The sequence below is a fragment of the Nycticebus coucang genome, chromosome 10, assembly GCF_027406575.1.
Source record: "Nycticebus coucang isolate mNycCou1 chromosome 10, mNycCou1.pri, whole genome shotgun sequence".
Taxonomy (NCBI): Eukaryota; Metazoa; Chordata; class Mammalia; order Primates; family Lorisidae; genus Nycticebus; species Nycticebus coucang.
In genome coordinates, this window is record NC_069789.1 from 116,440,093 (window position 1) to 116,468,014 (window position 27,922).

The following is a 27,922-nucleotide window of genomic DNA, read 5'->3' on the forward strand; positions in this document are numbered from 1 at the left end:
TCCTAAGACTCTCCCTTCCCCAGCATTACCCATACCAATTCCCCTCTTCTCAGCATCTTCCCACCTGTCTGATTGCGCCTTCTCTCCCGCTACCCTCACTTAGGTTCCTCTGTCCTCTTATACTCTTGCTTTTCTTTCACTTCTCCCTCCTCTCAAAGTCCTTCCACATCTGAAGCCTCTCCCCAACCCCAGTCTCTTGTTCCCATTACTTTCAGGGGAAGGGAATTTGGGGCCTGGCCAGATGGAGAAGTGGGGAACCCCTGTAAAGAGGCAGACCATAATGGGGGCTGAAGTGATGTCTGGGCCTTGTCCTCATTCGCTGTCCCTGGGCTGGGCAGGTGGGGATGGATTTGCGGACAGGACCTGGTTAAGCTATCGGATTAGACATAGAGCATCCTAATCCCCTCACTGACCTTTATGAGTGGCCCAGGTCCTGCCCTCCCCTGTGGAGAGACCCAGGCTGTGCCAGCCCTGCACCCACTTTTTCCAAACAGAACCCCCTTCCTGCCCTTTCACCTCCAACTTAACATCCTTCCTCAGCCTGTTTCTATTGTCCCAGTCCCTACCCCAGACACTCTGAGCTGGGAAAGCAGCCAGCTAATTAATCCCATCCGGTTATTACATGAGGATTCTGAAGGATAAAGGGAGACCGAGAAGCCAGAGGGGACCTGGGTTGATGCAGCTAAACTTAGGCAGGCTGATGGGCAATGGCAGGGGTCAAAACATGCCTTCCTCCCTGGCACTGGCTCCCTCTGCAGCTGGCATCCAGCCTACTGGGCACTTAGATAGATGGCAACATGGGCAAGGGGCCAGGCCCAAAGACCCATACCCCAGAAACACACTCACAGACACACTTACTGGGACTCCCAGTTCTTTAATCTGGGGGACAGGTGTCCCCCCAAACACCCTGTTTCCCACAGTGGGGCAACCCCTGGTGTTTAGAGCTATCTCCTCCTTCCTAGCTCCCAGAGCTAGACCAGGGAGGAAGTGATCATGCTGTCCTTGCCCTGTGATTCAGACACCAAAGTTCAGAACCAGCCTCCAACAGCATATTCCATTCCAGACACCCCTGGAAGGCTGTGTAATCCAGCGGCAGGGAGCTGGGAAATCCCCAGGGCCTGCAACTCCCCCATCCCCACCTCCTTCAGAGGGGTGAAGAATCATCTTTCTGGGAAGGCCGTGGAGAGATTCAAATTCCCCCATTTTTACAGATGGGGAAACTGAAGTAAAGAGAGGACAGTGATTTGCCCCAAGTCACACAGGAAGTTGGGGCAGAGTTGGGATTTAGAGCAAAGCTTCCTTGACCCTTGAAAACGGTGCCTTTGCAATTAGCTGGAGCTCCATTTCTAACCCTCCTGTAGGAACCAGCAGAAAAAATAGATATCTGTATTCATATTACATATATATAATACACATATGTATAACATCTTTAAGAAATAGATACACATCACTAGGTGTAGGATTCCAGAGTGCTCTAGACTCACCAGCCTTGGGCTTCCGCCTTCCCTTGCCCACTAATTAGCCCTGTGACCCACAGGGTCTCACCTGAGGCCTCACCTTCTAGGTCAGCCCAGAAATGCTGTTTATCAAGTTCTCAATTCACCTCCCAAATGCTGAGCAGTCACTGGAGGTGATTAGAATTTCCAAGCTTTGGTAATGGACAACTCTGGATCTCTGGAACCTTAATCCCTTTTGGCATTACAGAACCACAAGAAGTCATCTAGAATCATCATGATTCTCACCTCCACTGGGCAAACTGGAACCAGCAAATCTCAGACATCTAGAATCGCCACTCCTTCCTTGACTCTGTGATTAAGCTAGAGCCACAGAATCCTGTTCCTATTGGACATTCTAGAATGGCACTTAAAAAAAAAAAAAAAAACCACCCTGGGGATTATTTAGAAGCACTGTTCATTCCCCTCAGCTGGGTGCTCTATAACCAGAAGGTGGGGCTCTCTAATATCAAGAACTCCCAGTCTGGGGTGGTGCCTGTGGCTCAGTGAGTAGGGTGCTGGCCCCATATACTGAGGGTGGCGGGTTCAAACCTAGCCCTGGCCTAACTGCAACAAAAAATAGCTGGGCACTGTGGCGGGTGCCTGTGGTCCCAGCTACTCGGGAGGCTGAGGCAAGATAATTACCTAAGCCCAGGAGTTGGAGGTTGCTGTGAGCTGTGTGACACCACGGCACTCTACTGAGGGCAATAAGTAAGACTCTGTCTCTCCAAAAAAAAAAAAAAAAAAGAAAAAGAAAAGAAAAAAAAAGAAAAAGAAAAAACTCCCAGTCTGTCACTTTAGCTGTTCTAAACCCCACAGACTCACCATTGTTTTGTGCATTCTAGAAACATAACTCTAGTTTCTGGTACAATTCAACTCTCTAGGTCAGTGGTTCTCAACCTTCCTAATGCCGTGGCCCTTTAATACAGTTCCTGTGGGCCTTGACTCACAGGTTGAGAACTGCTGCTCTAGGTCAAACCTGTTCTAGAATCACCAGTGCTTCCCTCTGTGGTCAACCTAGACTCACAGAATCTCAACTCTTGGGCTTTCTGGAACCATAGGTCTTTTCTTGACTTGGAGTCACCATTCCTTGTCTTTGGTCAATCAAGATGGTCTTGAATAGTTGGGGCATTCCACTACCTTCCCTCCTTAGGTGGTCTAGAACAAATGATTTGCAACTTCGTTGGCTGAATCAAGAAGCAATAGTCCCTTGAATCTCAGGTGAATCCAGATCTACAAACTCTTGATCTTTGATACTGTTCAAAGACTGCTTTCTTCCCTGGAGGTGATTTCTGACCCTGCTTAATATAGGCCCAATCAAGTAGAGGAATCTAGAATCACCAGTCTTTGCCTCTTGGGTGGTCCAGAATTCTGGATCTCTCAGTTCTGGTGAGACCCAGGAATTGGGCTGATAAAAGGGTCTCAGGAAGAAGCACACAGAGGAATTAAGGTCCAGTCTGTCTGTGGTGAGTCCACCAGACATGGCAGAACCTCACCAGCTCATTAACCCAGCAGGCTTGTTGGTCTTGGGAAACACTCACCCTCATCTCAGGAGAGGGGTCCATCTCTCCATCTTGCTACCTCTGGGAGGAGATACAAATAGGGAAGGGGACATCAGCTTTGCATCATGGGGGCAGGGTCAGTGCCAAGGTTGGTGTGAGAACTCGGGGGCTAGCAGCCCCATCTTCTGTCTCCATCCCATTCCCCTCCTTGGCCTCCTCTTCCTCATCTTCCTCCTGGCAGCAGCTCAGAGCAAGTTCATTCTCATAACAAAATGCAGCCAGAGAGCCAGGGAAGCTAGACTTGGGGCTGTTGGAGGCCCGCTCTGCCCGTTCGTCCAGCTCCTTGGCGCTGCAGACAGGTGTCCCTGGCACCTCGTAAGTGCGATGAAAGTGACGATAGTCGACCTCATACTGGGAGCCACGCTGGAAGAGGACCGGCTCGAAACGATGGCCCCAGAGCAGCTCACCAGGTAGATAGGATGAGCGACACTGAGTGGTCATGGCAGTAGCTTCGACCATTCCCTCAAGAATGACCACCAGCTCAAAGTCAGCCCGGGCCAGTTCAGCACGTCCTAGCTCATACAGAGGGCTAGAAGAGTCAATCTCATGCACGATGGTGATAGGAGACACAAGGAAGATTCGATCAGTACCTCCATCAAAGCCCACGTCAACATCCTGGTGGTCAAGTGGGATGTATTCACCCTCTGGGGTCACTCGGGGCTGCAGCAAAAGGCAAGAAGCAAAAGGCAGAGAGCAGGGAGCACAGAGATAAGCAGAGACAGAGAGAGTGAGAGAAAGGAATAGAGACGCAGAGAAATAAGAGAACAAAAACCAGCAGTGGTGGGGGGCAGGGTGAGAATGGGGATCCAGACAGCAAGGGGGACAGAGACAAAAGGGAGGGCACAGAGACCCAGGGAGACGAATATGGGAATCCAGAGAAAATAAGGAATAGAATCAGAGAGAGGTTTTGGTTTGGGGGATAGAAACCCAGAGGACAGAGAGAAAGAGAGAGAGAGATTGACATAGAACCACAGAAATCAGCAAGACAGAAATGAAATCAAACAGACAATAGAAGATAAGGAAGACATCCAGGCAGGAATTCAATAAAGAGGACAGGGATAGAAAAAAAATGGCTTTCAATATATGGACAGAGAAAAATAAAACGATGACAATAAGGAGAAAAAAGTACATCTGGGTCCAACACCCTATACTCCACCACTGCCTCAGGCTAGCCCTGGACTATCCCCTCTCCAGGTACAAGCTCATCAGTCCATTGTGTGTGCCTGCACATTGTGGGGGTGGTGTTGGTTTTGCCCCACTTACCCACTGATTCCGTACCCACCTCCCAGGCCAAGTCCTTGCCTCAGACTTCTGGAAGAGGCAGTGTTCCTCTTGGTCATGAATTCCAGTGTCTCAGTCTGGGAGCAGACCCAAGTTGGAAGGTGGGTACCTATTTTCTTGCCCCTGGGAGCCCAGTGTGGAGGGAGCCTAGAGGCTGCTGGGAGATACAGTTCTTACCAGCCTCCCCATGCTCCCTTTCCCTGAAGTCCAACCTCAGTCCAGAGTTCTTATGTGCCTTTCCTTGGGCCAGGGCAGCTGCTGCCCCAGAGTTTGTCGAGAACAGGGATGTCTGAGGAATCTGACTACAATTCTAGGAACACCAAGGGGAGCCGCTACCTCAGGTATTGATGCGAGGTGTAGTTTTTTTTTTTTGAGACAGAGTTTCAGTTTGTCACCCTTGGTAGAGTGCTGTGGCATCACACAGCCACACAGCTCACAGCAACCTCCAGTTCCTGGGCTTAGGCTATTCTCTTGCCTCAGCCTCCCACGTAGCTGGGACTACAGGCACCTGCTACAACGTTTGGCTATTTTTTGTTGCAGTTGTCACTGTTATTTAGCTGGCCCAGGCTGGGTTTGAACCCACCAGCCTTGGTGTATATGGCTGGCACCATAACCACTGTGCTACGGGCACCAAACCATGTGTAGTTTGTTTTGTTGCTGAGAAGCTACAGTTCAAGATTCTTTTCCAAACCCCATCCCATTCCTAGATGGGGGTGGAGGGGTGGGGGGAGACTGGGCCACTGAGGTAGGGAATGGAAGTCTCCCACAGAGGCTGCAGGACCCTCTTTGTAGGGGCCTGGAGAACTGTGTTCTCCAGCTTGGCACATGTGAGCTGCACCCGATTGCTGGGCCTACATGTCCCACAGTCCCACAGGGGCTTGGCCTCAAGTCCTAGGCAACCATCTGTGCCACAGTATCTGCTAATAATTACAAACCTGAGTCATGGGAAGTGTCACCCAGACCCACAAAATTGCATCTTCTTAAACCACCCAATCTCAGTCACTTCTGGTAACAGAAAGGCACCTGCAGATTGTAGTCTAGAGCCATACAGGCCATGCTGACCCTCTCCAGTCTAAATTCTCCACAATCCCATAGGGAGGCCACCCTCAGGCCATAGGAAGCTAGTTCTATCTCAAGTCTAGGCCTCTCTCTTCTACGAGCTGGTCACAGACCTCTCTTGGGTTTACATCTTCTTCTCCAACTGCTCAGTGAACCAGCAGTCCACAAGGGCTGCCCTATAAAGGCTGCTAGCCCCCAGGCCTACATCCCCGGCATGCCCCAGGGCCCCAACCCGGATGAGAGGCCCTGCGGCCTCCTACCGCACCTGCAGCAGTTGGGCCCGCACGTGGGCCTCGACCAGGTGGCTGCGGCGCAGGTTGCCGACGCGCCACATGAGACAGAGGCGGTGGTCTCGCAGCGCCACCACAGCGTTCTCGCTGAAGACAAGTGTCTCATTGCGCTTCTTGGGCTTGGCCATCTTGGCCATGACAGCGCCCACGACGAAGGCGTCAAGCACACAGCCTGCAATGCACTGCAGCACCACGGCGGCCACGGCGGCTGGGCACTCCTCCGTGACGCTGCGCACGCCGTAGCCGATGGACGTCTGTGTCTCTAGTGCGAAGAGAAAGGCGGCCAGGAAGCTGGCTACCTGGGAGAAGCAGGGCGCAGGTGGTGGTGGGGCGGCCAGGTCGCCGTGCAACGAGGCGATGAGCCAGAAGGCTAGGCCAAAGAGCAGCCAGGAGGCGAGGAAGGAGCAGGAGAAGAGCAGGCACATCCAGCGCCAGCGCACATCAACGCACGTGGTGAACAGGTCGCTCAGGTAGCGCGCGCCCTGGCCGCCCAGGTTCACGAAACGCACGTTGCAGTGCCCGTCCTTCTTGACAAAGCGTCCACGGCGCCGGCCCAACGGTGATGACACAGGAGCCCACCCGTTGCGGCAGAGCCCGGGGCCAGCCTCCTCCTCATCACCTGCCCGACCGTCCCCCGACTCCAGGGCGCCGCTGAGGCGGCGTAGGGCCCTGGCCAGGCCCATTGGGCGGAGGGACCCCCTCCACTTGGCCTAGTGGGGGGCGGGCACCCCCAACCTGCTGGGGAAAGAAACGGGCATAAAAGTTAGGGGTATCATGAATGGGAGGGGTCATATGCCGGGCATGCTGTCTGAGGCCTTTAGTGGCCTCATCTGTCTAATGGGTGGAACTATACTCACCTTCCAAGTTCAGAGTACAGCATGAACGGCAGTAACACTACAAGAAAGAATCGTGCAACCACAAACACAGTGCTACAAGCGGTATAACAAGTGCCACAGTAATTACAGCAGACATTTACACAATACCGAACATTCGCAAATTGTATAAATGTATAGTGTGTAATATAAATTACACCGTTTATACAGTTTAGGTACTGTTGTAAGCACTTTACATGAATTTACATATTTGAGCCTGGGAATGAGCCTAGGAGGTAGATACTGGCTAAGGTCACAGCTCAGTAAGCTGAGATTGTGAAGGCTGGCAGTGCAGCTGCAGGGTCTGCAGGGTCTGCGCTCACAACTGCGAAATTCTTTTATTTTTGGGGGGGCGGGTTGTTGAGTCTGTAGACACTCAAGACCTACACACCACAAATACAAACCCCTTAACCAAGAAATTCTAACTGCTTCTCTCTCCATAGAGTCAGCATGGAGAGTGATGAGCCCCAGCTTTGAGGTCAGCTATGGTTGAAAACAGGCTCAAAAGGTAACAAAGGAAAAAAGATAAACTGAATTTCATCACAATTGAAAGACTTTTGTGCTTCAAAGGACACTATCAAGAAAGATCAAGACCCCAGCTCTCCTAAAACAAACTAGCTGGGTGTTGTGGCAGGTACCTGTAGTCCCAGCTACAAGGGAGGCTGAGGCAGGATTGCTTGAGGCCAGGATTTTGAGGTTGTGAGCTATGGCATTCTAGCTTGGACAACAGAGGGAGACCCTGTCTGCAAAACAAACAACCCCCCGACCCCCAACCAACCAACCATAACCATCCAATGGGAGAAAATACTGTAGTTGCAAACCACATATTTCATAAGAAATATGTATCTGCAAGGCGGCATCTGTGGCTCAGTGGGTAGGGTGCTGGCCCTGTATACTGAGGGAGGCGGGTTCAAACCTGGCCCCGACCAAACTACAAAAAAAATAGCCAGGCGTTGCGGAGGGCACCTGTAGTCCCAGCTACTCAGGAGGCAAATTGCTAAGCCCAGGAGTTGGAGGTTGCTGTGAGCTGTGTGATGCCATGGCACTCTACCGAGGGCCATAAAGTGAAACTATGTCTCTACAAATAAAAAGAAAGAGAAATGTGTATCTGCAATAAATAAGGTGGTCTTCCAATTCAATAATAAAAAGACATAAGCCAATTTAAAAGTGGGCAAAGGACCTGCATAGACATGACTCCAAATTAAGGTACATAAATGACCAGGAAGCACATGAAAAAGATATTAACTGCATATCAAAACCACTTTATACCCACTTAGGGTGGTGATAATGAAAAAGCAGATACTATCTAGCCTCAGTGAGACTGTGGAGAAATTGGCACCCATTGGCTCTAAGAGTTACCTCATCACCTGGCAATTCACTACAATATACATGCCCGAGAGAAATTAAAACAAATGTCTTTATAAAAACTGGTACATAAATGTTTAGAACAGCATTATTTTTTTTTTTTTTGTAGAGACAGAGTCTCACTTTATGGCCCTCAGTAGAGTGCCATGGCATCACACAGCTCACAGCAACCTCCAACTCCTGGGCCTAAGCGATTCTCTTGCCTCAGCCTCCCGAGTAGCTGGGACTACAGGCGCCTGCCACAATGCCCAGCTATTTTTTGGTTGCAGTTCAGCCGGGGCTGGGTTTGAACACGCCACCCTCGGCATATGGGGCCGGCGCCTTACCGACTGAGCCACAGGCACCGCCCTGTAACAGCATTATTTATAATAGCCAAAGGGTGGAAATCCAAATATCCATCAGCTGATGAATGGATAAATAAAATGTGGTATAGGAATGAGGAATCTATAGATACAATACGGAAAACATGCCAGGTGAAAGATGCCAGTCACAAAGGCCATGTGTTGTATACTCCATTTATATGAAATGTCCAGAAAAGGCAAGACTATAAATTGAGAAATTAAGAGTACTGGTTGCCTAAGGCAGGGTAGATGGGATGATTAGGACATGACAGCCAGCGCGGGGTTTCTTTTTAGGGTAATGAGAATGTTCTATTATTAATTGTGATGGTTGTGCAACTGTGGATATACTAAAGACCACTGAATTGTACATGTTATTGAGTGGATTGTATGCTAGAGGAAATACATTTCAATGAAGCTATTATGGAATAAATAAATGAGTAAAACAGGTCCTCTGATCTTGGGCAATTCTTTCTGAGCTCGTTTCTTCAGCTGTAAAATGGGGAAATTGGGACTTCATCAAGGTCAGGAAGGGCCTTCTTATCATACAGACCCAGGGCCCAATTCTGGCTCAGTTGTTGGCTCATCATGTGCAGTGGGGTTCCTGGCTTCTTTTTCCAGAGATTCAATTTGCTCTGCCACTTACTAGCTATATGGCCAGTGACAGGTCATACCCCTTCCTGATCCTCAGTTCTGCCATCTGTGAAATGGAAGGAATCCCAACAGCTCAATAGGTTGGAGGAAAGGAGGGAAGGGGCTGGGCATGGACCTGTAGACCACATTACTTAGCCCATGGTGGGAGGACTTCCAGGACCTGGCTAGGCCAGGACAAGCAGTACCAGGGGTTAGATAATTTGCATATCAATTCTATCCCTATTTACCAAGCACCCATGTGCTATGTGCCCACTGTACCAGGTCCTGGGGATCCTCATGGGCTTCTTGGCAGGGCCTCTGGGACACTTGCATCCAGATGACTTAGTTGATGTCAAGTTTGGCACCAATGGGACTCCCACACAGGACTGTGCACCTGCTGCCCACGACCACCTGCACAGCCCTGCCATGTGGGCAGTTAGGCTCACTACACAGAGGCAAAAGTGAAGCTCAGGTCACAGTGGCCAATGGATCCCACAATGGATCCCAACCTTGACACTTTCCTCACCTTCAGCAACCCTAGATATTAGTCAATCTCCCCCAAAGGGGAAATAAGGTAGGCACCCAAAGGGACAGGTTTGAGGTTGAAGTCAGAATCCAGAATCAAACCTCTTTACCTGCAGCCCCTTTCCAGCCTGGAAACCCCACTCTGCACAGGTCCCACCTCTCAGGAAGCACCCCAGTAACTGGGTGAGGAAAGGTAGGTGGGACCCTCACCTAGCCCTCATCCATGCCTCAGGCTTGGTCTCTTGGCCCATTGCCCACCTTGAACCCCCTCTGACATGGGGACTTGGCTTTCAACAGAAAAGCCAGCTGAAGCCCTGAGATTAGCCCCTTGTCTCAGGTCCCTTGGCCAGGAGAGGAGTGGTAAAAGTGGACTCCCATCTAGGCCTCTCAGGTGCCTAAGCCAGAAAGTTGAGCCCCAGTCTTATCAAGCTTGCTCCTGTCTCCTGAACACCTACTAGGTGTCAGGTCTCATGAGGGGCTCCTGTAGCATTCAGTTCCCCCACCGGACTCCACCAGACCCCACTGCTCACCTTGACTGCTCAGGACGCTGGGAAGTCAAGATCATCACCCCTTTCACACTCTGGGGACAGGCCTAGAGAGAGCCGTGACCTGGCCAGCCCCACACAGTGCTGGGTGGGATGCTGGTTTGGATCCTGGGCCCTTCCTACCCAGGACTGTCTCCCAAATCCTCAGGTCCCTCCTCAGCCCTGTGAGGCAGGCCTGACTGTGTCAGTTTCTGACAAAGCCTCTGGGGACCTTCACCTCCAGGCGGCTATCTGTGCCCAACATGGCCTAGCTCTCTGGCTGGTGAATGCCATTTCGGCTCAGGCACCCCCACTCTCCCCTGTCAAAAGCAGGATAGAAGGGAAAAGGATCCCAAGCTTGAAGTCCTCCCCCTCCCCGCCCCCGCCTTCCTCCACCTGACCTGGGAGAGCAGCTTAACGTTTCCATATAAAGGAGACATGGGGCTTAAGGTGCTTCAACTTTGTGTCAAAGTCACTGTCTAATCTGAGGCCAGGAAACCCCGCCCCCAGGCCCCAACCTCCCCCACCCCACATTTTCACACTTTCCCTGAAAGGGTAGATGTTCTCCTACTCCCCCACCCGCCCCCCACTGTGGTATATGGACAGCAGGTTGGAGAGCAGAGACTGACAGGAGAGGTTGTGGGGACAAAGACTATAGAAAGACCAGGAGACTCAGAGATGGGTGGGAAGAGAGAGGGGAGACTCTGGGAGGAAGCCCTGAGAAAGAGAAATATGGAGACCCTCAAAGGGAACAGAAACCTAGAAATGGGGGACATGGACCCAAGGTGGGGACACAGGTCCAAAGGGAGAGGGACAGAGACCCAGGGACAGAGGGGAACAGAGACCGAAGGAGAGAGAGAGGAGGACAGAGATGCAGGGGAAGAGAGAGACAGAGACCCAGAGGGGATTCAGGGGACAGACAGACAGGCGGACTAAAGAACAACTGGGCAAAACAGAACTGGGGACTGCATTTTGAGAAGTGGAAAGGTTGGCGGGGGGGGGGGCTGGGGGGATGAACTGTGAAGACAGAGATGGAGGATAAATGAGAAAGAGGCTCTTTGAAAGGAAGCATGCGGGTGGGGAGAAAAGGAGATGGGGTCAGAATTGGAGGCACTGAACCTGGGGGTGAGGTGGGGTGAGGATTCTTCCGGGGCTGGAGTCTGTCACTGATAGACAGGGTTAGGGCCTCCCTGAGGGGCAACATATGAGGACACATGGATGTTGAGGCAAAGGTGGCCCCAGCTGGTCTTAAGTAAAGGAGGATGGAAGGGTAGCGGAAGGAGTGAGGAGGTGGATGGCTCAGGCCCTTGACCTTGCATGGAGGCACGTACCTGGTGGGGCGGCCCACCCCCATGCCCTCCTTTGGGGGCTCCTCTGCTGGGGCTGTGGGGAAGCCTCTGGGGGTGCTGAGAGGGTCTGTGTCTGTCCTTGGCCCCAGGGACCTGGTGCCGGGTGCCCGACCTCTGAGTCCACAGGCGGATCAGAAGCCTGGCTGGAGGGTGTGGGGGTGGGGCCAGATCAGAGCCGCAGAGGGGGAGCCAGGGAGGATAGCCAGGCAGGGTGGCTGGGCCACAGCCCAGGCAGGCTGGATGAGACATTGGAGGAGGAGAGAGACAGAAGTGGAGGAGGAAAGAGACAGAGATGGGGGGCAGGGACATAGACAATGGGGCAAAGGAGATACTGCAAGTGGGGACAGAGAAAGAGCAGGGACAAAGAACAGAACAAAAAAACAAACAAGATAATGGTAAAGGGGACAGAGATGGTGGGATGGAGAAATGGGGATTCCCTGTCTACCCCTGAGATGAAGCCTTAATAAGCTGGAGGACACAGGATGAGGTACCCTTTCATTGACCCACACCGAGTTTCAGATGTCATGGAATTTAGAGAAGGGTGAACCAGAGGTACCCACTGGGCTGAGGCTTGGATTGCATGTAATTCCCAATGGCTTATTCCAGCCGACTGGCCTAGGGACAGGGACCAAAATTCCTGCCTCTGCCCCCTCCTCCCTACACCAGGTTCACCATGAGATGTGGCCGAAGGACCAGTCTCACACCATGATTCCAGCCTTATTCTGGTCCTTTATTGCCCCTCAAGAGCCCCGCCTGCATTCCAGGGGGGAAGGGAGAGGTCAATGCAGTCCCTACTGGGAAATCTTGGCTGAAGCCAGCAGATAGGAAGACAAGGGCAGAACCAAATGGTGTTGGAAGAACCCACACCTCAAATTGGACCTACCCACTGCCAAGCCCTTGAGATCCCTGGGGGTACAATATCTGCAATTGGGCCCTGGAGCAGAGAGGCCAAAGGGTCAGCCAGGTGTCACAGTGGACGAAAATCCATGCACACACAGGATGTCAGTATCTCTGTGTAGGTGTGGTTTCACAGAGCCATGGTCAAACCAAGTCTTTCGCAAATAGGCTCAATGGACCAAACTCTGTGCTTTTAGAGAATAATCCAGCAAACAGAACCTATCACAGCAGCCCGTGGTCAAAACTAAGCCCTTCTCTTTGGAGGAGGCTCATCAACAGACCTCAAGCAAGCCCCTTCCAGGGGAGCCAACCTCCATGTCAGCTCCCAAGTGGAAGGTGAGAGCACAGCCACCTGGCCTCAGACGCTGATGGTGCGGAAGACAGTGAAGCCCGACAAAGCCGTGCTGACCAGGAGCCCGGGGCACTGTGGGTGCCAGTGCAGCTCTTTCAGGTCAGTCTCACCCTGGTGCACAAATAGCAGCTGCTGGGGGAGGTCAGCCAGCCCGGGGTCGGCCTCTGCATCACCTGCCTCAGGGTCCCGCTCCACTGCCAGGTCCCACTGTGTGATCTGATTGTCTGCACCCGAGGCTGCGAAGACCCCACTGTCCTGGGGGTGCCACTCGACAGAGGTCACTGGGGCCACGTGCTGCTTGAAGGTGGCCACAGGAGAGCCAGACTATGGAGAAAAGGATAGGAGTGAGGGGCTCTGAACACCTCAGCCTGACTCCTGAGAAGACCCAGTCAGAGCCCCACACCCCTCTTCAGCCTCAGGGTTCAACCCTTTAAGTCCTGACAAGCCCAGAGTCTGTGAAAGCCAGAGTCTAGCTGCAATAAGGCTAACTGTCCCCAGGGCTGCTGGGAAGTATGATTTTGCCTGCACAGCTGCCCTTTTCAGCTCAGGTCATAAAATCCCCACCCCGTTGTATCCTGGGCGGTTCTCAGTTTCCTTCCACATAAAAGGAGAGGGCGGATAACAGTTCTCCCAGCAGATTCTACAAAGGCCTTAAAGGGAACAAAAGCATGACTCCCAGAAGCTCCGGAGGCAACCAACGCAAAGAACCATAAAGAACCACGGAACTTTTACTAAAGCAAAGGCTTCACTGGAAATCAAAGTCTCTCTGATTGGGAGAAGCGGCTCCCAAATTCCAATGTCAATCTGCTGAGGCCATGACCTGCTGGGCCAAGGGACTTGAATCCATCTCTGGAAGCTTCCCCAGGGATGATTCTATAGAACCAATTATGCTGGAGGAAGGAATAAAATGTTACATCATAGTGTCCCAAGAAGGCACGGAGCCATGTGAAGTGACAGCTTTGTCCAGAGGAATACCAGACGCTGCAGTTTCTCCTCTCGGCTCAGCTCTACAAGGTCAACTGCTACCTTGGCTGTTATGTCATATCTGCCCCTGTCCTTTCTGCACCTCAATCCTTTCCTGCAATGACTGAGTTGGCCTCGATCCTCAACTGATTCTATAAATGCAAACTACAACTCCCTGAAGCCCCTAGTCCAGCCACTGGAACACAGTGGCCAAAGGGTCAAGCCAGACATAACAGATGGAGTTGTAGTTTCAGGGGGCCCCCCAGCACCTTCTATCTCCTGTCATCTATTCACCTGGTAGAGTGAGTGACTTCATCTGTACTATGAAGGGTTTGGACTCTAACTCTACAAGCTTTCCAAGTTCTGGCTACATAAAATGATTTAAGGAGGGGAAAACCTACAAATCCCAGTGGCTGCTGAGATCAGTAGCTTCTCTAGCGCCCAAGTGGGAAAATACCTTGAATTGCCGAAGATCCCAGACCTTGAGAGCCCCGTCATCTCCACCACTAAGCAGGAAGGGCTCCCGGCGGCTCCAACTGATGACATTGACGTCCCCATCATGGGCAGGGGTCGTAGTGAGCATACAGGCTTTGCTGGGGGCTGCTCGGATGTCCCAGATGCGAATAGAGGCATCAGCTGAGCACGAGGCAAACACCTGGACGAGGTGAAGTCTGAGTAACCCAGATGTACCCCCCACTGCAGGATGAAGAATGGAACTAGTGGGGGGCCACCCTCTCCTTCAGTGTCTCCCTTACCAGAAATTGGCCTAGAAACTGCATCTCTATCAGGCCAGCGCCCTCTTCCCTCAGACCCAGGATTACAGGTGCCTAGCCCACCACCTATCAAAATAGGTGACCAGGCCCCCAGCCCTCCCTCACTGTGTCCTCAGTTGGTGACCACTGCAGGTCTTCCACAGAACTTGTGTGGCCCACAAATGGCCGCTGGTCAATGTGCCAGGAACCACCATCTGTAGGTGTCCAGAGGTGGATGTTCTTGTGACAGTCACCAGTCAGCAAGCGACCTGAGAAAGGCAATCAGGAAACAACCTTGTCCCATCTGGCCACAGCTCACCCCCTTCCCTGGAGTCTTAAGTACTCACCCTTGCAGGAGACCCCACTACTTCCCTCATCCCAGGACCACATGCACACCCCAGAGACTCACCAGGCACACGAGAGGACCAGTCAAGTGCGAAGCCCTCGCCCATGTGCCCAGCGAAAGAGAAGATGGACTTCACTCGGGCCTGCTCATCACGGAGAAAGGCTGCCAGGGCCTGGGGTTCATCTACCACCTGCAGAAGCCTCCGGAGTGCAAACATCTCCACCTGGCCCTTCTCTGACCACACTGCTGCCACAGGTTCCTCGCCCAGCCATGACACCTGCAGGGGAAGGGTATGTGTAAAGTGGGTGGGGTAGGAGGCTCAGGGTGACGACCACAAGCTTCCTCCATCCCTGAGGACCAGAACTGCAATTCCATAGACGACCACAAGCTTCCTCCATCCCTGAGGACCAGAACTGCAGTTCCATAGATCTCCAAGGGCTGGGACTGCTGGTTCTAGGAATCTTTGTGGGAAGGAAACCACAACCTGCAAGACCAGCTCTTCACTCTGGGTGGGTGGGTAACTGAGGCTACAATTACTACCAGTCTTTAAGAGTATGTTCAGAGGCTGGGTGCAGTGGCTCACACCTGTAATCCTAGCATTCTGGAGGCCAAGGTGGGTGGATTGCCCTGCGCTCACAGGTTTGAGACCAGCCTGAGCCAGAGTGAGACCCTGTCTCTAAAAATAGCTGGGTGTTGTAGTGGGCATCTGTACCCCAGATACTCAGGAGGCTGAGGCAAGAGGATGACTTGAGCCCAAGAGTTTGAGGTTGCTGTGAGCTATGACAGTACTCTACCAAGGGCAACAAAGTAAGACTCTGTTTAAAAAAAAAAAAAAAAAAGAGATTCTCAACAGCAAGGCTGGCGAGGTGGCTCACTCCTGTAATCCCAGCACTTTGGGAAGCTGAGGCAGGTGGATTACCTGAGCTCAAGCCTGAGCAAGAGGGAGACCCTGTTTCTAAAAACTAGCCTGGCATTGTGGCGGGTACCTGTAGTCCTAGCTATTTGGGAGGCTGAGGCAAGAGAATCGCTTGAGCCCAGGAGTTTGAGGTTGCTGTGAGCTATGATGCCATGGGATTCCACCAAGGGTAACAAAGTGAAACAATGACACACACACACACACACACACACACACAGTCTGTTCAGACTCCAGGTCTCTGTAATGATCTAAATGCTGCAAGACCAATCCTCCGATCTCTCTGCCTCTGTTATGTTTGCTCACTAGGAGATCCTGTCCAGCCTCAAGGTGTCCAGTATCCCCTAGCTGTGACCTCTCTGCTGACCCCAGACATTTACTGTACTGACTCGTCAAAGATAACAAGGCCAAAGCCAAACTCTTAATTGCTGCCTACAACTCCTGCCGAGTGTTCTCCACTTCAGACGCAGAACTACAATTCTTTCCTGTCCTCTCTTCTTTCTCATGCCGTTTGTGCTAGCTACACTAAAAGCACATACTTCCAACCCCCTTCTCTTTACCTTTATTGCTGTCACTCAAGCTACTACTAAAGTCATCCTTCTCCTGAATTACTTTAACAACCTCCTAACAGGGTTCTATCCTTCTGCCTTTGCCTCCTCCAAACTGATTCTCAATACGGCAGCCATAAGGATGCCTTTAAAACAAAAGCCAGATCCTGTCTTTCCTGATCTAAACACTCCAGTGGGTCCCAATTTCTCCCAAGTAAAAGCCCAAGCCTTAGAAGGCCCTATGTCTCCTCTGTGCCCACCCTCCAAATCTTGTCATTCTCCCCTTACCATCAACCTGTCCATTCTGTTCCAGACACACTAAACTCCCTAGCTTCCCCTGAAACTCCTCAAACATGTCAAGTTCACCCTAGGGCCTTTGAACTTGTGTTTCCTTGGCCTGCAAATGTGTTTCTCATAGGTACCCTGGGCTCCTTGACTCAGCACCTGTGGATCTCTGTTCAAATGGCACTTTATCACTGAATATGTTTCCAGTCACACTATTTTAAATAGCAACCCTAACCCTAGGACCACCAAAATCCGGTATGCAGCTTTATCTTACATTTTATCCACAACACTTAGCATCTTTTTACATACTATACATTTACTTAGTTTCTATTTGTTCCCTTCCCCCATTAGCATGTAAGCGCATGGAGCCAGAGACCTACTGCTTGCTGCTACATCTTCAGGATCTACAACAGCCCTGAACCATGGCAATAATAATTTAATGAAAACACATAGAACCAGCTATGAGCCAATTACCATACTAAGCGCTGCCACGTACCATTTCATTTTACTCACACATCTACCTGATCAAAAGATGCTCTAACTCTAAAGCAAAAAACAAACCTCACAACCCAAATAGTTCCTGACATATGACATAACAAAACCCACACCTCTCATATTACAACCAGCTGCTATTCTTGATGCTGTAAGTTATTTCATTTTATCCTCATATCGACCTCACTGAGTAAATTCTATAACTCACCATTTTACCAAAGAGAAGGGTGAAGAATATAAAAACCAGTTATAATCTAAAACTGTATTTAGCATATGACAACTATCATAATAGTTAAAATATATAGGCTGGGTGCGGTGGCTTATGACTATAATTCCAGTATTCTGGGAAGCCAAGGAGGGAGGATTATTTGAGCTCAGGAGTTTGAGACCAGCCCGAGCAAGAGCAAGACCCTGTCTCTACAAAAAAAAGAAAAATGAGCTGGGCATAGTGGTCAGCATCTGTAGTCCCAGCTACTCAGGAAGCTGAGACAGGAGGATTATTCGCCCAGGAGCCCAGGAGTTTGAGGTTGCAATGAGCTATGATGACACCACTGTACTTTACCTGCAAGACTGTCTTAATCCTCCCTAAAGCAACAACAAAAACCCACCCAAAAGAACTAAAAAGATAAAATATATAAAACTTTTCTAAAAGCTGAAGGCGGGGGCCAGGCATAGTGGCTCTTGCCTGTAATCCTAGCAACTCTGGGAGGCTGAGGTAGGTGGATTGCCTGAGCTCACAGGGTTGAGACCAGCCTGACCAAGAGTGAGACCCCATCTCTACTAAAAATAGAAAAACTGAGGCAAAAGGATCACTTAAGCCCAAGAGTTGGAGGTTGCTGTGAGCTATGATGCCACCGCACTCCACTCAGGGCAACAGCTTGAAACTTTGTGTCAAAAAAAAAAAGGCTGACAGGCATGAGGTGTTGGAAGAGGTACAGACATAGGGGTGGGTTCCAGAGAATGCAGAGAAGGTTTTTGAGGCCATATGTACCCGAACTCGGTTGATGCCACCATAGTGGGGCACCATGGCTAGCTCCAGCTGAGGCTTCCGCTCTTCTTCATCATCTTCATCTTCTTCCTCCTCTTCATCACTGCCTTCTGAGGGTGGGGGTTTCGTGCCATGCAGATTGTGCATCCGAAGAATCATCAGTCTGGGAGAAAGTGTGGGATGAGTAAGGCACTGGGTACCAGGATCCTTAGGGAGAAGGGAGGTGCCCTAACTCCTGAGTTCTGAGGAAAGGGCTGAGGTCTCTGACTCCTAGTTCTGGGAAAGTCGCGGGTCTCACTCACCTGTTGCTCTGGGCACTCTCCGCCTGGGTCCCAGCACATAGGTAAAGAGTAAGAGGAAGTTCTGTCCGGTTGTCTCCCAAGTGATCTCGAACTATGTCAAAGCTAAGACAAGGGGCGCCTGCGGACGTAAGGAGGAGTTTAAGAGTTATAATGGGACAGAGCGATTTCAACTCTCACCTCCCTCAGGGATAAAACGTCTCCAGTGTGAGATCACCCCTTAGACCCCAACCTTCTCTTCTTGAGCGCCTCTTATGTTAAAGGCTCAGGACCACCTTCTCTCAGGAGTCTAAAACCTCAGCCCTACCAGTTTGCGCTCGGTGGTACAGCACATAGGCCTCTTCATCCATGACCAGTTCCTCGCCTTCGCGCAGCGGCGGTCCTCGGCCAGGCAGGTAGACCTGGGCCGAACCCTTGGAATCTGTGTCGCCGGACTCGGCTTCCATGGGTTCCCCTGTTTCACACGTGCGCCGTCGACCCTTGCGTGCCGCCATCTTCTTACCGCCGGCGCAAAGTAAGAGCGTCACGTCCGGGTTTAGCTCCACCACCCCACCCCGCCCAATGAATTAGCCCTACTGCGCAGGTATCTTGGAAACTTCCTCGGCCCACCAATTAAAGAGGGCAGTGAGGGAAGAGGGAAGGAGGACTAAAGTAACATTTCCATGTGAGCAATGGCGCAACGGGAGAAGCGTGCAGATACCCAAAAACTACACGTGCCGCCTGACTTTGGGGCGCTCTTCCGCATTAGCAGTGGCAAGGGCATCTGGAAGTTGTAGTTCTGTAGGCGGTCTGTTTTCCCTGTTAAGTAGTTCAGAGCGGAAGACTCCATCTTTGTACCTTTGATTCCCGAAGCTTTCTTCTCGTTTAATTAATTATTCATATATGCAAACTTGAGCTCCTACAAGCAAGGAGACAGGGTTTCTGTTCCCCGAGGACTCATAAAGCCGGTTTCTTCTCCTGTCCCCGTTATGATGGCTTTAATTTATTTCAAAATGCTTTACAGTAGACAGGCTGTTTATTATGTATAAGTTGGTCAGTTGAATCTACCGTCTAGGTAGATTGCCTAACCAGGCGTTCACATCGCAGCTTTGGTCAGCAAACACTTAATCAGAAAGTCCACCCTCTGGAGGCAGCTATTACAAGTGTTTTGCCTCTTTTTATCGCCCTTAAGCACCAGCGGTTTGGCTAATTGGCGTAATGAAATGTTTGAAATAGATTCACATTGGTGAGATGAACAGCATTCAATATAGTATGGATCGGCTGGGCTGCGTTAGACTCGTCTTTGCTTACGTGAGTAGGGTATTAAGAATCAAATAAGCCTTGTTGCCTACATCCATAGGAAATGCGACCCTAAATTTTATCCTAAAATGTTTTATATCTGAGATTTCTCTCACCACTCTTGGGGTCTCTGCCCTGACTCCCTCTCACTATCTCTCATCTCGGGGTTTCTTCCCACCACCTCTTTCCTCGTCTTTTGTTTCGCTACCTCCTTTTAGAATGTTTTCTTTCTAATTCTCCTTCCGTTTCCTCCCTGGGGACTTTTCTCAGTTTCTGTTTCCTACAGAGAAGTTGATGGGGGTAAGAGACAGACACAGAGCTCAGGCTTGGACTGAGGAGGCATAAAAACATGTTTTATTCCAAACACTGCAATATGGAAGAGGAGAGTGGGAAGGGAGATTGGTGAAGTGTGAACTCCCAGATCCTCCACTCCACAACCCAGCCCCAGACCCGGCTGGAGATCTGGGAAGAGGAGGCTTTAGAGGGTCTGCTGGGTCATGACCAAAGGGTCACCAATAAGGGCTGGATTTGGAGAAGTTGTGACTGGTGGCACCTGGGTGGATAGGAAGGTGAGGCGGGATAGGTAGTTTTGGCTTGAGGGAGTTTGGGATCATCACGGGAAGGCCAGGATTCAGTTGGGGACGTGTGCTAGGTCAAAATAGGGGAAAGCTGCAAAGGTGGAAAGGAGGGGTGTGTCACGGTTTGATGTCAAGGGTCACAGTCTGGTTGGGGCAGTCTGGGGTTTGGGTCACAGTTTGGGGTCTGGGGTCACAGTCTGGGGTCGGATGACCATTTTAGGAATTGGAAGTCACAGTCTGGGGTCAGGGGTTTCTGTGTGGCGGGGCCAAGGTCTGGGGTCACAGTTTGGCAAACGCGTCTCACAGTTTTGAGTCCCAATGGATGAAAGGTTAAAAACGGGCCTCCCCGGAGGCGTGGCTAGGGCCGGGGAGCTGCACAGTGATGTAGGGGCCACGGCCCCGGGCGTAGGGTGGGGCGCGAGTGTGGTGTGACCCCCCCAAACCTCCCGCCCCATCTGGTGATGTTAAAAAGCCCTTGTCGGGTTTATAAAAAAGTTCAGTGGGCTCTGAGACCCCTGTCCCCTCGCTCTCAGGCTGGGTGAGACTTGGGGGACCAAATCCTCTCCACCTCATGGTTTCCCCAAAGCAAGAGGGCGTAGGACGCTGCTCCAGGCGGGTCCAGCCAAGTTCCATTGTTTTCCTTCCCAACCCACATGGGTCCTGTCCCTTCCGCCTGCCCCCTCGGGCTGTGGCCTGCGCTGACCCAGGGGGCGGTGGAGCCCCCGGGGCCGCGTCATACCTCGGACTCGAGGCTGGAGAAGTGTGCCGAGCCCCTGCGGTTGCCCAGGTCCCCACCCCGGTGTCTCCGGTGGGGCGCGGCGGGCAGTGGTGGCCCCCAGTGAGCGGCGTGTGGGCACCGGCGAGCGTGGCGGGAGGGCCCAGTGAGCCTGCGCGCAGGGGCGGCGCGGGGACACGAGCTGAGGTCCTCCAGCGAACGCGAGGTGGGCGCAGGTGGCGGGAGGTCCCAGCCCCCCGCGGTACGCCGGTGACGGTGGTGGTGCGGTGGAGCGGCGGGCGCGCGGTGCGAAGCCCGCGGGCGGTGAGGGTGCGGCCGCGGGCATCCGCAGCGGGCTCGGCGTCGAGGCGGGGGCCCAGCGGCCCAGGGCGGGGGAGGTGGCGCCCACCAGCCGCCGTCCAGGCCATCGTGAGAGCAGCTGAGGTGTCTCGGTGGTGGCAGCAACTCCAAGCTGGCGCAATGACGGCAGTGCCAGGCTGCTGGACCGCTGCGCGGGGGCAGGTAGTCCCAGCTGCCGGCGCGCCATCCCCCGAGCTTGTCGACTGACCAGTAGCGGCCAGGCGGCGGCCCGAGGCGCTCGGCATACGGGTAAGGAAAGTCGGCGAACCACCAGGGCTCCAGGCCGCCCAGCGACGCGCCGCCCAGGCTCTCCGAGTCTTCCGAGTCCGACGGCGACTGCTCCAGGTCAAGGTAAGGACAGGGGGGCGGCGCTGCGCGGCACGGGGGTGGCGCTGCCGGGGCTCCGCCACCCGAGGCACCTGCACCGCCCGCGCCGCCCGCGCCAGGCCCCAGCAGGGGCTGGCTCTCGGGGTCTGAGCGCGGCCAGCGCGCGGGCGCTGGCGGGCTCTCGTCCTCGAAGGCCAAGCGGCAGAGAGACGGCCCGACGGCGGTGGCTGCGGCAGCTGGGGGCGCGGGCGGCGACGGGAAGCCAGGGTAAGCACCGGCCGGGGGCTCGGCCGGTTCTTTGTCCCGCACGATGGCGAAGTAGGAGGGTGGTGGCTTCTGCGGGGGTTGCGCAGTAGGCGGGGACAACGGGCGCCCTGCTGCGCCCCGCGGTGCCGGGCGCGCCTCGCCCAGGCCCAGACCCAGGCCCTGCGGCTCGATGGGGCCGTAGTAGCGGTGGAAGCCGTCGGCCAGGCCTGCGCCCCCCGGCGGCCCTGCGCCCTTGGTGCGGCGCCAGCGGTCCACCGCTGCGCGCTCACGGGGCACGAAGGGCGCAGGGCCAGGCGCCGGCCGCGCGGTGGGGTACGCGGGGCTGGGCAGAGGCTGTGGTGGAGGAGGGGGCTTGGCTGGAGGTGGGGCGGCCTCGGCGCTGCAGCAGCTGTACATGCCCTGAGACCGGCAGTAGGAGCGGGTCAGCGTGGGCAGGAGACACCTGCTTTTCCTCGTATTCTACCCCCCCTCTTCCGTACCTCTTACATTTCTACCCATCCCACCCCGTCGCTCCCCCATCTATGCTGTGTCTTCCCATCTCTCCCTATCTCTTCCTGTCTCTCCCAGTCTTTACTTCCGTCTCTCCCATCTCTACCCCTCTCCCCCTCATACCCGAGAGAAGGCCAGCAGGAAGTCCATGCGATGGGTGGGCCCCAGGCAGTGCCGCAGGCGCCAGTACACCAGGTGCTCCCAGGCGAAGACCAGCAGGGAGAGGCCCATGGCCACCAAGAGCATGTAGAAGACACCTGCCATGTTGTCAATGTCCAGCTTGCTGCTCATCACCTCGATCTTGTCATTATGGCAGATCCCGGAGAGCCAAAGGCGCTCCAACATCTCGATCTCATCTGAGGGAGAGAGATCAGAGGTCACCTGCCATAAGTACCCTCTGAAGATCCTCCCTTCTGATGTACGAGTCTAGTCCCGCCTGCAGCCCCTTCCTTCCTCAAACTCTGGTGCCCGGGACTTCTTTCCTTCCTTCCCCAGGACCCAAGGGTTTTGACCTCCCTCTCCGGTATAGAAAGCCCTGCGCACAGCCGCACCGTCCCCCAGGAACTGCAGCAGCGCCAGGTCGATGGGCCGCTTCCAGCGGGAGCCCTTGTGCAGGGCGATGCCATAGCCTGTCGTGGCAAAGACCTTGCCGGAGCCGATGGTAACCAGCTTGCAGCCCTCATCTTTGCGGGCCATGTAGTTGAGCACGGCTGCGTCATAGATGAAGGCATCCAGCTTCCTGGGGGAAGGGGGCAGGAAGGGTGGTCTTACCTAGATGCCCTCAAGGCCCAGCTCCAACCTCCCTCACCCCTAACTTCTCACTATCCCAAATTATAAGTGGCCTTGAGCTCTTGAGCAAGTCAATTACAAGTCTTTGTGCCTCAGTTTTTTTTTTTTTGTTTGTTTGTTTTTTGAAACAGTCTCACTATGTCGCCCTTGGTAGAGTGCTCTGATGTCACAACTCACAGCTACCTCAAACTCTTGGGCTTAAGTGATTCTCTTTCCTCAGCCTCCCAAGTAGCTGGGACTACAGGTGCTGCCACAATGCCCAGTTATGTGCCTCAGTTTTAGCATCTGTAAAATGGGCATAAAAGCAATAACTCCCCTCCAGAGTTACTGAAAAGGTGAATATCTGATACAAAGGGAGTGCTGGAGGAATAGTAGCTGTGGGGGGTTCATGAAATAATTACTTGTTTAATCCTCACAGCAGCCCTCTGAAGGTCCTGTTTACTCCTACATTTTAAAGAGGAGATTGAGGCTTAGAAGGGAGAATAATAAAATAATAGTACAAATGAATGATCACTTATATTGTGCCAGACACTGCTCTATCTAGGCTAAGAATTCATTTAATTTTCATAATGTCCAAATAGAAACTATCACCTCCATTTTTTCAGAGAGGGAATCATATGACACTATGTCATAACTTGCTTGGGTTCTGGGATGAAGCCCTGAGTTTTAAGACTTGGTGGGAAGAGGAAAGGGAATGTGGGATTGGTGCTCATGGTAGATAGACATCAGGGTACACGCTGCAGGCATAGCTCACTCCTTCATAACTGCTGCCATTTTTCATTTATTTTTGTGATTATTTAATTAACCTTAGCCTATCCCATGAGACTGCAAGCTCCCCAGGGTCCCAGTCCATCTTATACTGTGGCTGGGGCACAGTTCCTGGCAGATATAATGAGGGTGGTAAGTATTTATGCAATAAATGAATGAGTGAATAAATGAACCCACACTTAGGAATACTATGTAACTATTCTGTGTTGTCAGTTAAATGCTTATGATCTGAAAGGTAAAGATGTTCAAGGTGTATTATCCTAAAAAAAACAAAAACAAAAAACTAGTATCAGAATCACAGAGTATAACTAAATTTTTTAAATTAAATTAAATTTTTTTAGAGATGGTTGCACTCTGTCACCCACACTGTAGCCTCCAACTCCTAGGCTCAAGCGATCCTTATGCCTCAGCTTCCTGAAGAGCTGGGACTGCAGATATGAGCTACCTGGCTATATTTATTTTTATAAATTACATGCATAGTGGAGTAAAACTTTGGTCATCTTAACTTCAGACACCAGGCTAGTTCTTAGAGGTAACTGTCTTTCTCTAGTCCAGCTTTATCTAAAAGAACATGCTGTGATGATGGAATTTTCCATATTCACTGTCCAGAATGGCAGCCACCAGCCACATGTTGCTCATGAGCACTTGAAAAGTGACCAGTATGATGAAGGGGCAGAATTTTTAAATTTTATCTAGTTTTAATTAATTTAAATGGAAATAGTATTGGACAGTGCAGGTCTGGGGAAGACAAATGGCTGGATGCTGGGTTGCAGAGAAGGCAAAATATCTTCCAGGCAAGAACACTTAACCTTGAGTGTTAAGTTGTTAGCCTGTCTGTTAATGTAAATCCCTTTACGTCGCCAAATCTTCAGAAAAGCATTGTCTATACACTCACATGCTCATACATAAATGCCTTGTGTGTGTGGTTGGTTGTGTAGAAAATTATGAAAAGGACTGAATTCATCCTTGCACCCCCAAACCAGGAAAGAGGGAATGGATTTCCCAAATTGAAGTCTTGCTCAGGCTGGTCTTGAACTCCAGGGCTCAAGCTGAAGTCTAACTGAAGCACAGGCTTGGAGAAGGGGCAAACAATTAGGAGAAACTTGGGGAGGGACGGTGTTCACCATCCTTCTGTTGATGAATGGGGTTTGAATTAATTTTATATAAGTCAAACAGCAGAGAGATCCCAGCTGACATCTAGAAACATACATATAGGCAGGAAAAATACTGCAAGCGCCTGCGGGCATTTCTGCCTTGTAGGCAAACTGTAATTTTTCTCTAGGTTTCTCTTTGTTTAGGAAAATGCCCTTGGGGGCAAAAGGTGAATTGCGCTACCTGTTTAATTGGGAAGACTGAAATTTCCAGAGTCAGGCTCCTCTTACAGAAGATGAAGGATGGAGGGGCTGGGAACTAGGATAAGATGGAAGAAGGGTCTCCAGGGGTCCTCAGAGGACATAGAGGAGGGGAGGGAGAGACTCTTAAGGACCATTTTTGAAGAAGCTAAAAATCAAGGCTTCCAATGGTGGAATCATTTGAGAGGATTTCAGGAAGAGGAGATCTAATAGCATTCACATTTGCTCAGTATATTTAATGTCAACCTCCCTTACCCCATTCCCAACTTCCTTTTTTTTTTTTTTGCAGTTTTTGACCGGGGCCAGGTTTGAACCCACCACTTCCAGCATATGGGGCCAGCGCCCTACTCCTTGAGCCACAGGCGCCACCCCCATTCCCAACTTCCCATCCCCCAAAGGTGCCTAAATTTCTATTAAAACTCAGCCATTTCTTTTCTTTTCTTTTTCTGGGGGGGTGGGCTGGGGTGGGGGAGGCAGAGTCTCATTCAGTTGCCCTGGGGGTGTGTGCCATGGCGTCATAGCTTGAAGCAACCTCAAACTCTTGGGCTCAAGCAATTATCTTGCCTCAGCCTCCCAAGTAGCTGGGACTACAGGCACCTACCACAACACCCAGCTATTTTTTACAGACGGGGTCCCACTCTTGCTCAGGCTGGTCTTGAACTCCAGGGCTCAAGCAATCCACCTGCCTTGGCCTCCCAGAGTGCTGGGATTACAGACATAAGCCACTACGCCCAGCCCTTCAGTTATTTCTTACATATGGCCTTTATTTGGGTGTAGGTTTGGAAAAAATTAAAATTCCTTGTGCCTGTCCTTGCTATCCTGTTTGTTCCCAGCCCCTTGCCAGAAGGATCTTAACATTTGAGTGAGCCCCTGTCCGTACTCAGCTCACTACCCTCCCCTGACATTCCATGCCATTCACAGATATCTCAAAGTTCAAGGCCCCGTGCCATTTGATACTTGCCCCTCCCTGCATCTCCCAAGCTCCCTGTTACCCATTTTGCTCCCTGGTCTGTGTCCTGTACTTGGAACACTGGCAGCTTATTCCTGCCTCAGGGCTTTTGCACTGTTCTCTGCTGGAACGTTTGTCTCCCAGACAGCCACCTGACTGGTTTCCTTAACTTTTCCCTCAAAAGTGTTTCCTCAAAAGACACCTTTTTTTTTTTTTTAGGTACAGAGTCTTACTTTGTGGCCCTCGGTAGAGTGCTGTGGCATCACAGTTTACAGCAACCTCCAACTCCTGGGCTTAGGGGATTCTCTTGCCTCAGTCTCCTGAGTAGCTGGGACTGCAGGTGTCCGCCACAACACCCAGCTATTTTTTGTTGCCATTTGGCCAGGGCCGGGTTCGAACCCACTGCCCTCGGTATATGGGGCCTGCACCCTACTCACTGAGCCACAAAAGACACCTTCTTTAGCACTCCATTTAGTAACTGCAATCTATTTGGGAGGCCAAGGTAGGAGGATTGCTTAAGGCCAGAAGTTGGAGACCAGACTGGTCAACATAGTGAGACCCTTTCTATTAAAAAAAAATTATTATTATTATTATTTTGAGACAGAGTCTCACTTTTGTTGCCCTGGGTGGAGTGCTATGATGTCATAGCTCACAGCAACCTCATACTCTTGGGCTTAAGCAATCTCTTGCCTCAGCCTCCTGATTAGCTGGGACTATAGGCACCCACCACAACACCTGGCTGTTTTTCAGAGATGGGGTCTTACTTTTGCTCTGGCTGGTCTTGAACTCCTGAGCTCAAGCAATCCACCTGCCTTGGCCTCCCAGAGTGCTAAGATTACAGGTGTGAGCTATCACGCCCAGCCTCTTTGAAAAATTTTTTAAAAATGGAGCTGGACATGGTGGCTCACGCCTGTATCCCAGCACTTCGGGAGGCCACCTGAGTTCACAATTTTGAGACCAGCCTGAGCTAGAGCGAGACCCCGCCTGTAAAAATAGCCTGGTGTTGTGGTGGGCAACTGTAATCTGAGCTACTCAGAAGGCTGAGGCAAGGGAATCGCTTGAGCCCAGGAGTCTGAGGTTGCTGTGAGCTATGACGCCATGGCACTCTACCCGGTGACAAAGTGAGACTCTGTCTCAAAGAAAAAAAAAAAAACTAGGCGTGGTGGTATACACCTGTAGTCCAACCTACTGGGGAGGCTGAAGCAGGACGATCAAGCGAGAGTTGGAGGTTGCAGTGAGCTATGATCCTGCCACTGTACTCTAGTCTGGGCAACAGGGCAACATCTTATTTCAAAAAAACAATAATAAGAATAAGCAGGATGTGGTGGCTCAGGCTTATAATCCTAGCACTCTGAGAGGCCGAGGCTGGTGGATTGCTTGATTTCAGGAGTTCAAGACCAGCCTGAGCAAGAGTATTTTCTACTAAAATAGAAAAACTAGCTGGGCACTGTGGGGGGCACCTGTTGTTCCAGCTATTCCAGGAGGCTGAAAAAAGAGGATTGCCTGAGCCCAAGAGACTTTTGACCCCAGAGCTATGCTGAAGCCACAGCAATCTACCTAGGCCAACAGAGTGAGACTCTGTCTCAAAAAAGAAATAATAATAATACTGCAATTTGTAGCCTTCTTCCTAGGTCTCCCAAATTGGTTCTCTTTGCCCTATTTTTACTCATATCTCTTGTTGCCTAGTAACACATTATAAAATGTTCTTAATTATTTAGTTTATTGTCTCTCTCCCTCTGCTAGAATTTAAGTTCCATGAGGGTAGGGACTTTGCCAGTCTGGTTCACCACTGAATCCACATAAAGCACACATTAGGTGCTTAATAAAAAGTGGTTAACTGAATGGATTCAGGCTGATTCAAGGCGGAAATTCTGTGGGGCAGTGGCACGGGAGCTGAGGTAAGATTTCATTAATATGGAAAAGA

At 51.6% G+C, this 27,922-nt stretch overlaps 3 protein-coding genes and 1 long non-coding RNA gene across 9 annotated transcripts in view; 1 reads left to right on the plus strand and 3 right to left on the minus strand.

Annotated features, from left to right (window-relative positions):
* Positions 1-864: 864 nt before the first annotated feature.
* Positions 865-8,028, minus strand: KCNJ14 (potassium inwardly rectifying channel subfamily J member 14). The gene is made up of 2 exons (XM_053607386.1): positions 5,661-8,028; positions 865-3,715 (listed from the first exon to the last, which is right to left on the minus strand). Exons 1-2 carry the CDS (start codon positions 6,366-6,368, stop codon positions 3,119-3,121), a joined length of 1,305 nt encoding a protein of 434 aa, XP_053463361.1. The 5' UTR covers positions 6,369-8,028; the 3' UTR covers positions 865-3,118.
* Positions 8,029-12,000: 3,972 nt separating this feature from the next.
* Positions 12,001-18,662, minus strand: GRWD1 (glutamate rich WD repeat containing 1). The gene is made up of 7 exons (XM_053607391.1): positions 18,434-18,662; positions 18,130-18,247; positions 17,831-17,990; positions 14,665-14,878; positions 14,382-14,524; positions 13,961-14,158; positions 12,001-12,864 (listed from the first exon to the last, which is right to left on the minus strand). The coding sequence occupies exons 1-7, from the start codon at positions 18,618-18,620 to the stop codon at positions 12,547-12,549; spliced, it is 1,338 nt and encodes a 445-aa protein (XP_053463366.1). The 5' UTR covers positions 18,621-18,662; the 3' UTR covers positions 12,001-12,546.
* Positions 18,663-19,736: 1,074 nt separating this feature from the next.
* GRIN2D (glutamate ionotropic receptor NMDA type subunit 2D) overlaps positions 19,737-27,922 on the minus strand; it is a 45,873-nt gene continuing 37,687 nt past the window's right edge. For 3 of the 4 annotated variants that reach the window (XM_053607388.1, XM_053607389.1, XM_053607390.1), the window contains 3 exons: positions 22,692-22,879; positions 22,264-22,496; positions 20,340-22,050 (listed from right to left, as the gene is read on the minus strand). In XM_053607388.1, the coding sequence (XP_053463363.1) occupies positions 20,716-22,050; positions 22,264-22,496; positions 22,692-22,879 (1,756 nt within the window). In that variant the 3' untranslated portion in view covers positions 20,340-20,715. Of the gene's footprint in view, positions 22,051-22,263; positions 22,497-22,691; positions 22,880-27,922 lie in introns of all 4 variants that reach the window. The other variant, XM_053607387.1, reaches the window with a different exon arrangement.
* LOC128597209 (uncharacterized) lies at positions 21,273-22,806 on the plus strand. 3 transcript variants are annotated; one of them, XR_008383228.1, is made up of 3 exons: positions 21,273-21,408; positions 22,457-22,558; positions 22,636-22,754. It is a non-coding gene; the product is annotated as an uncharacterized LOC128597209 (long non-coding RNA). The 3 variants fall into 3 exon arrangements; XR_008383227.1 differs by lacking the exon at positions 21,273-21,408 and adding an exon at positions 21,516-21,651 and having other exon boundaries at positions 22,670-22,806; XR_008383226.1 differs by lacking the exon at positions 21,273-21,408 and adding an exon at positions 21,516-21,651.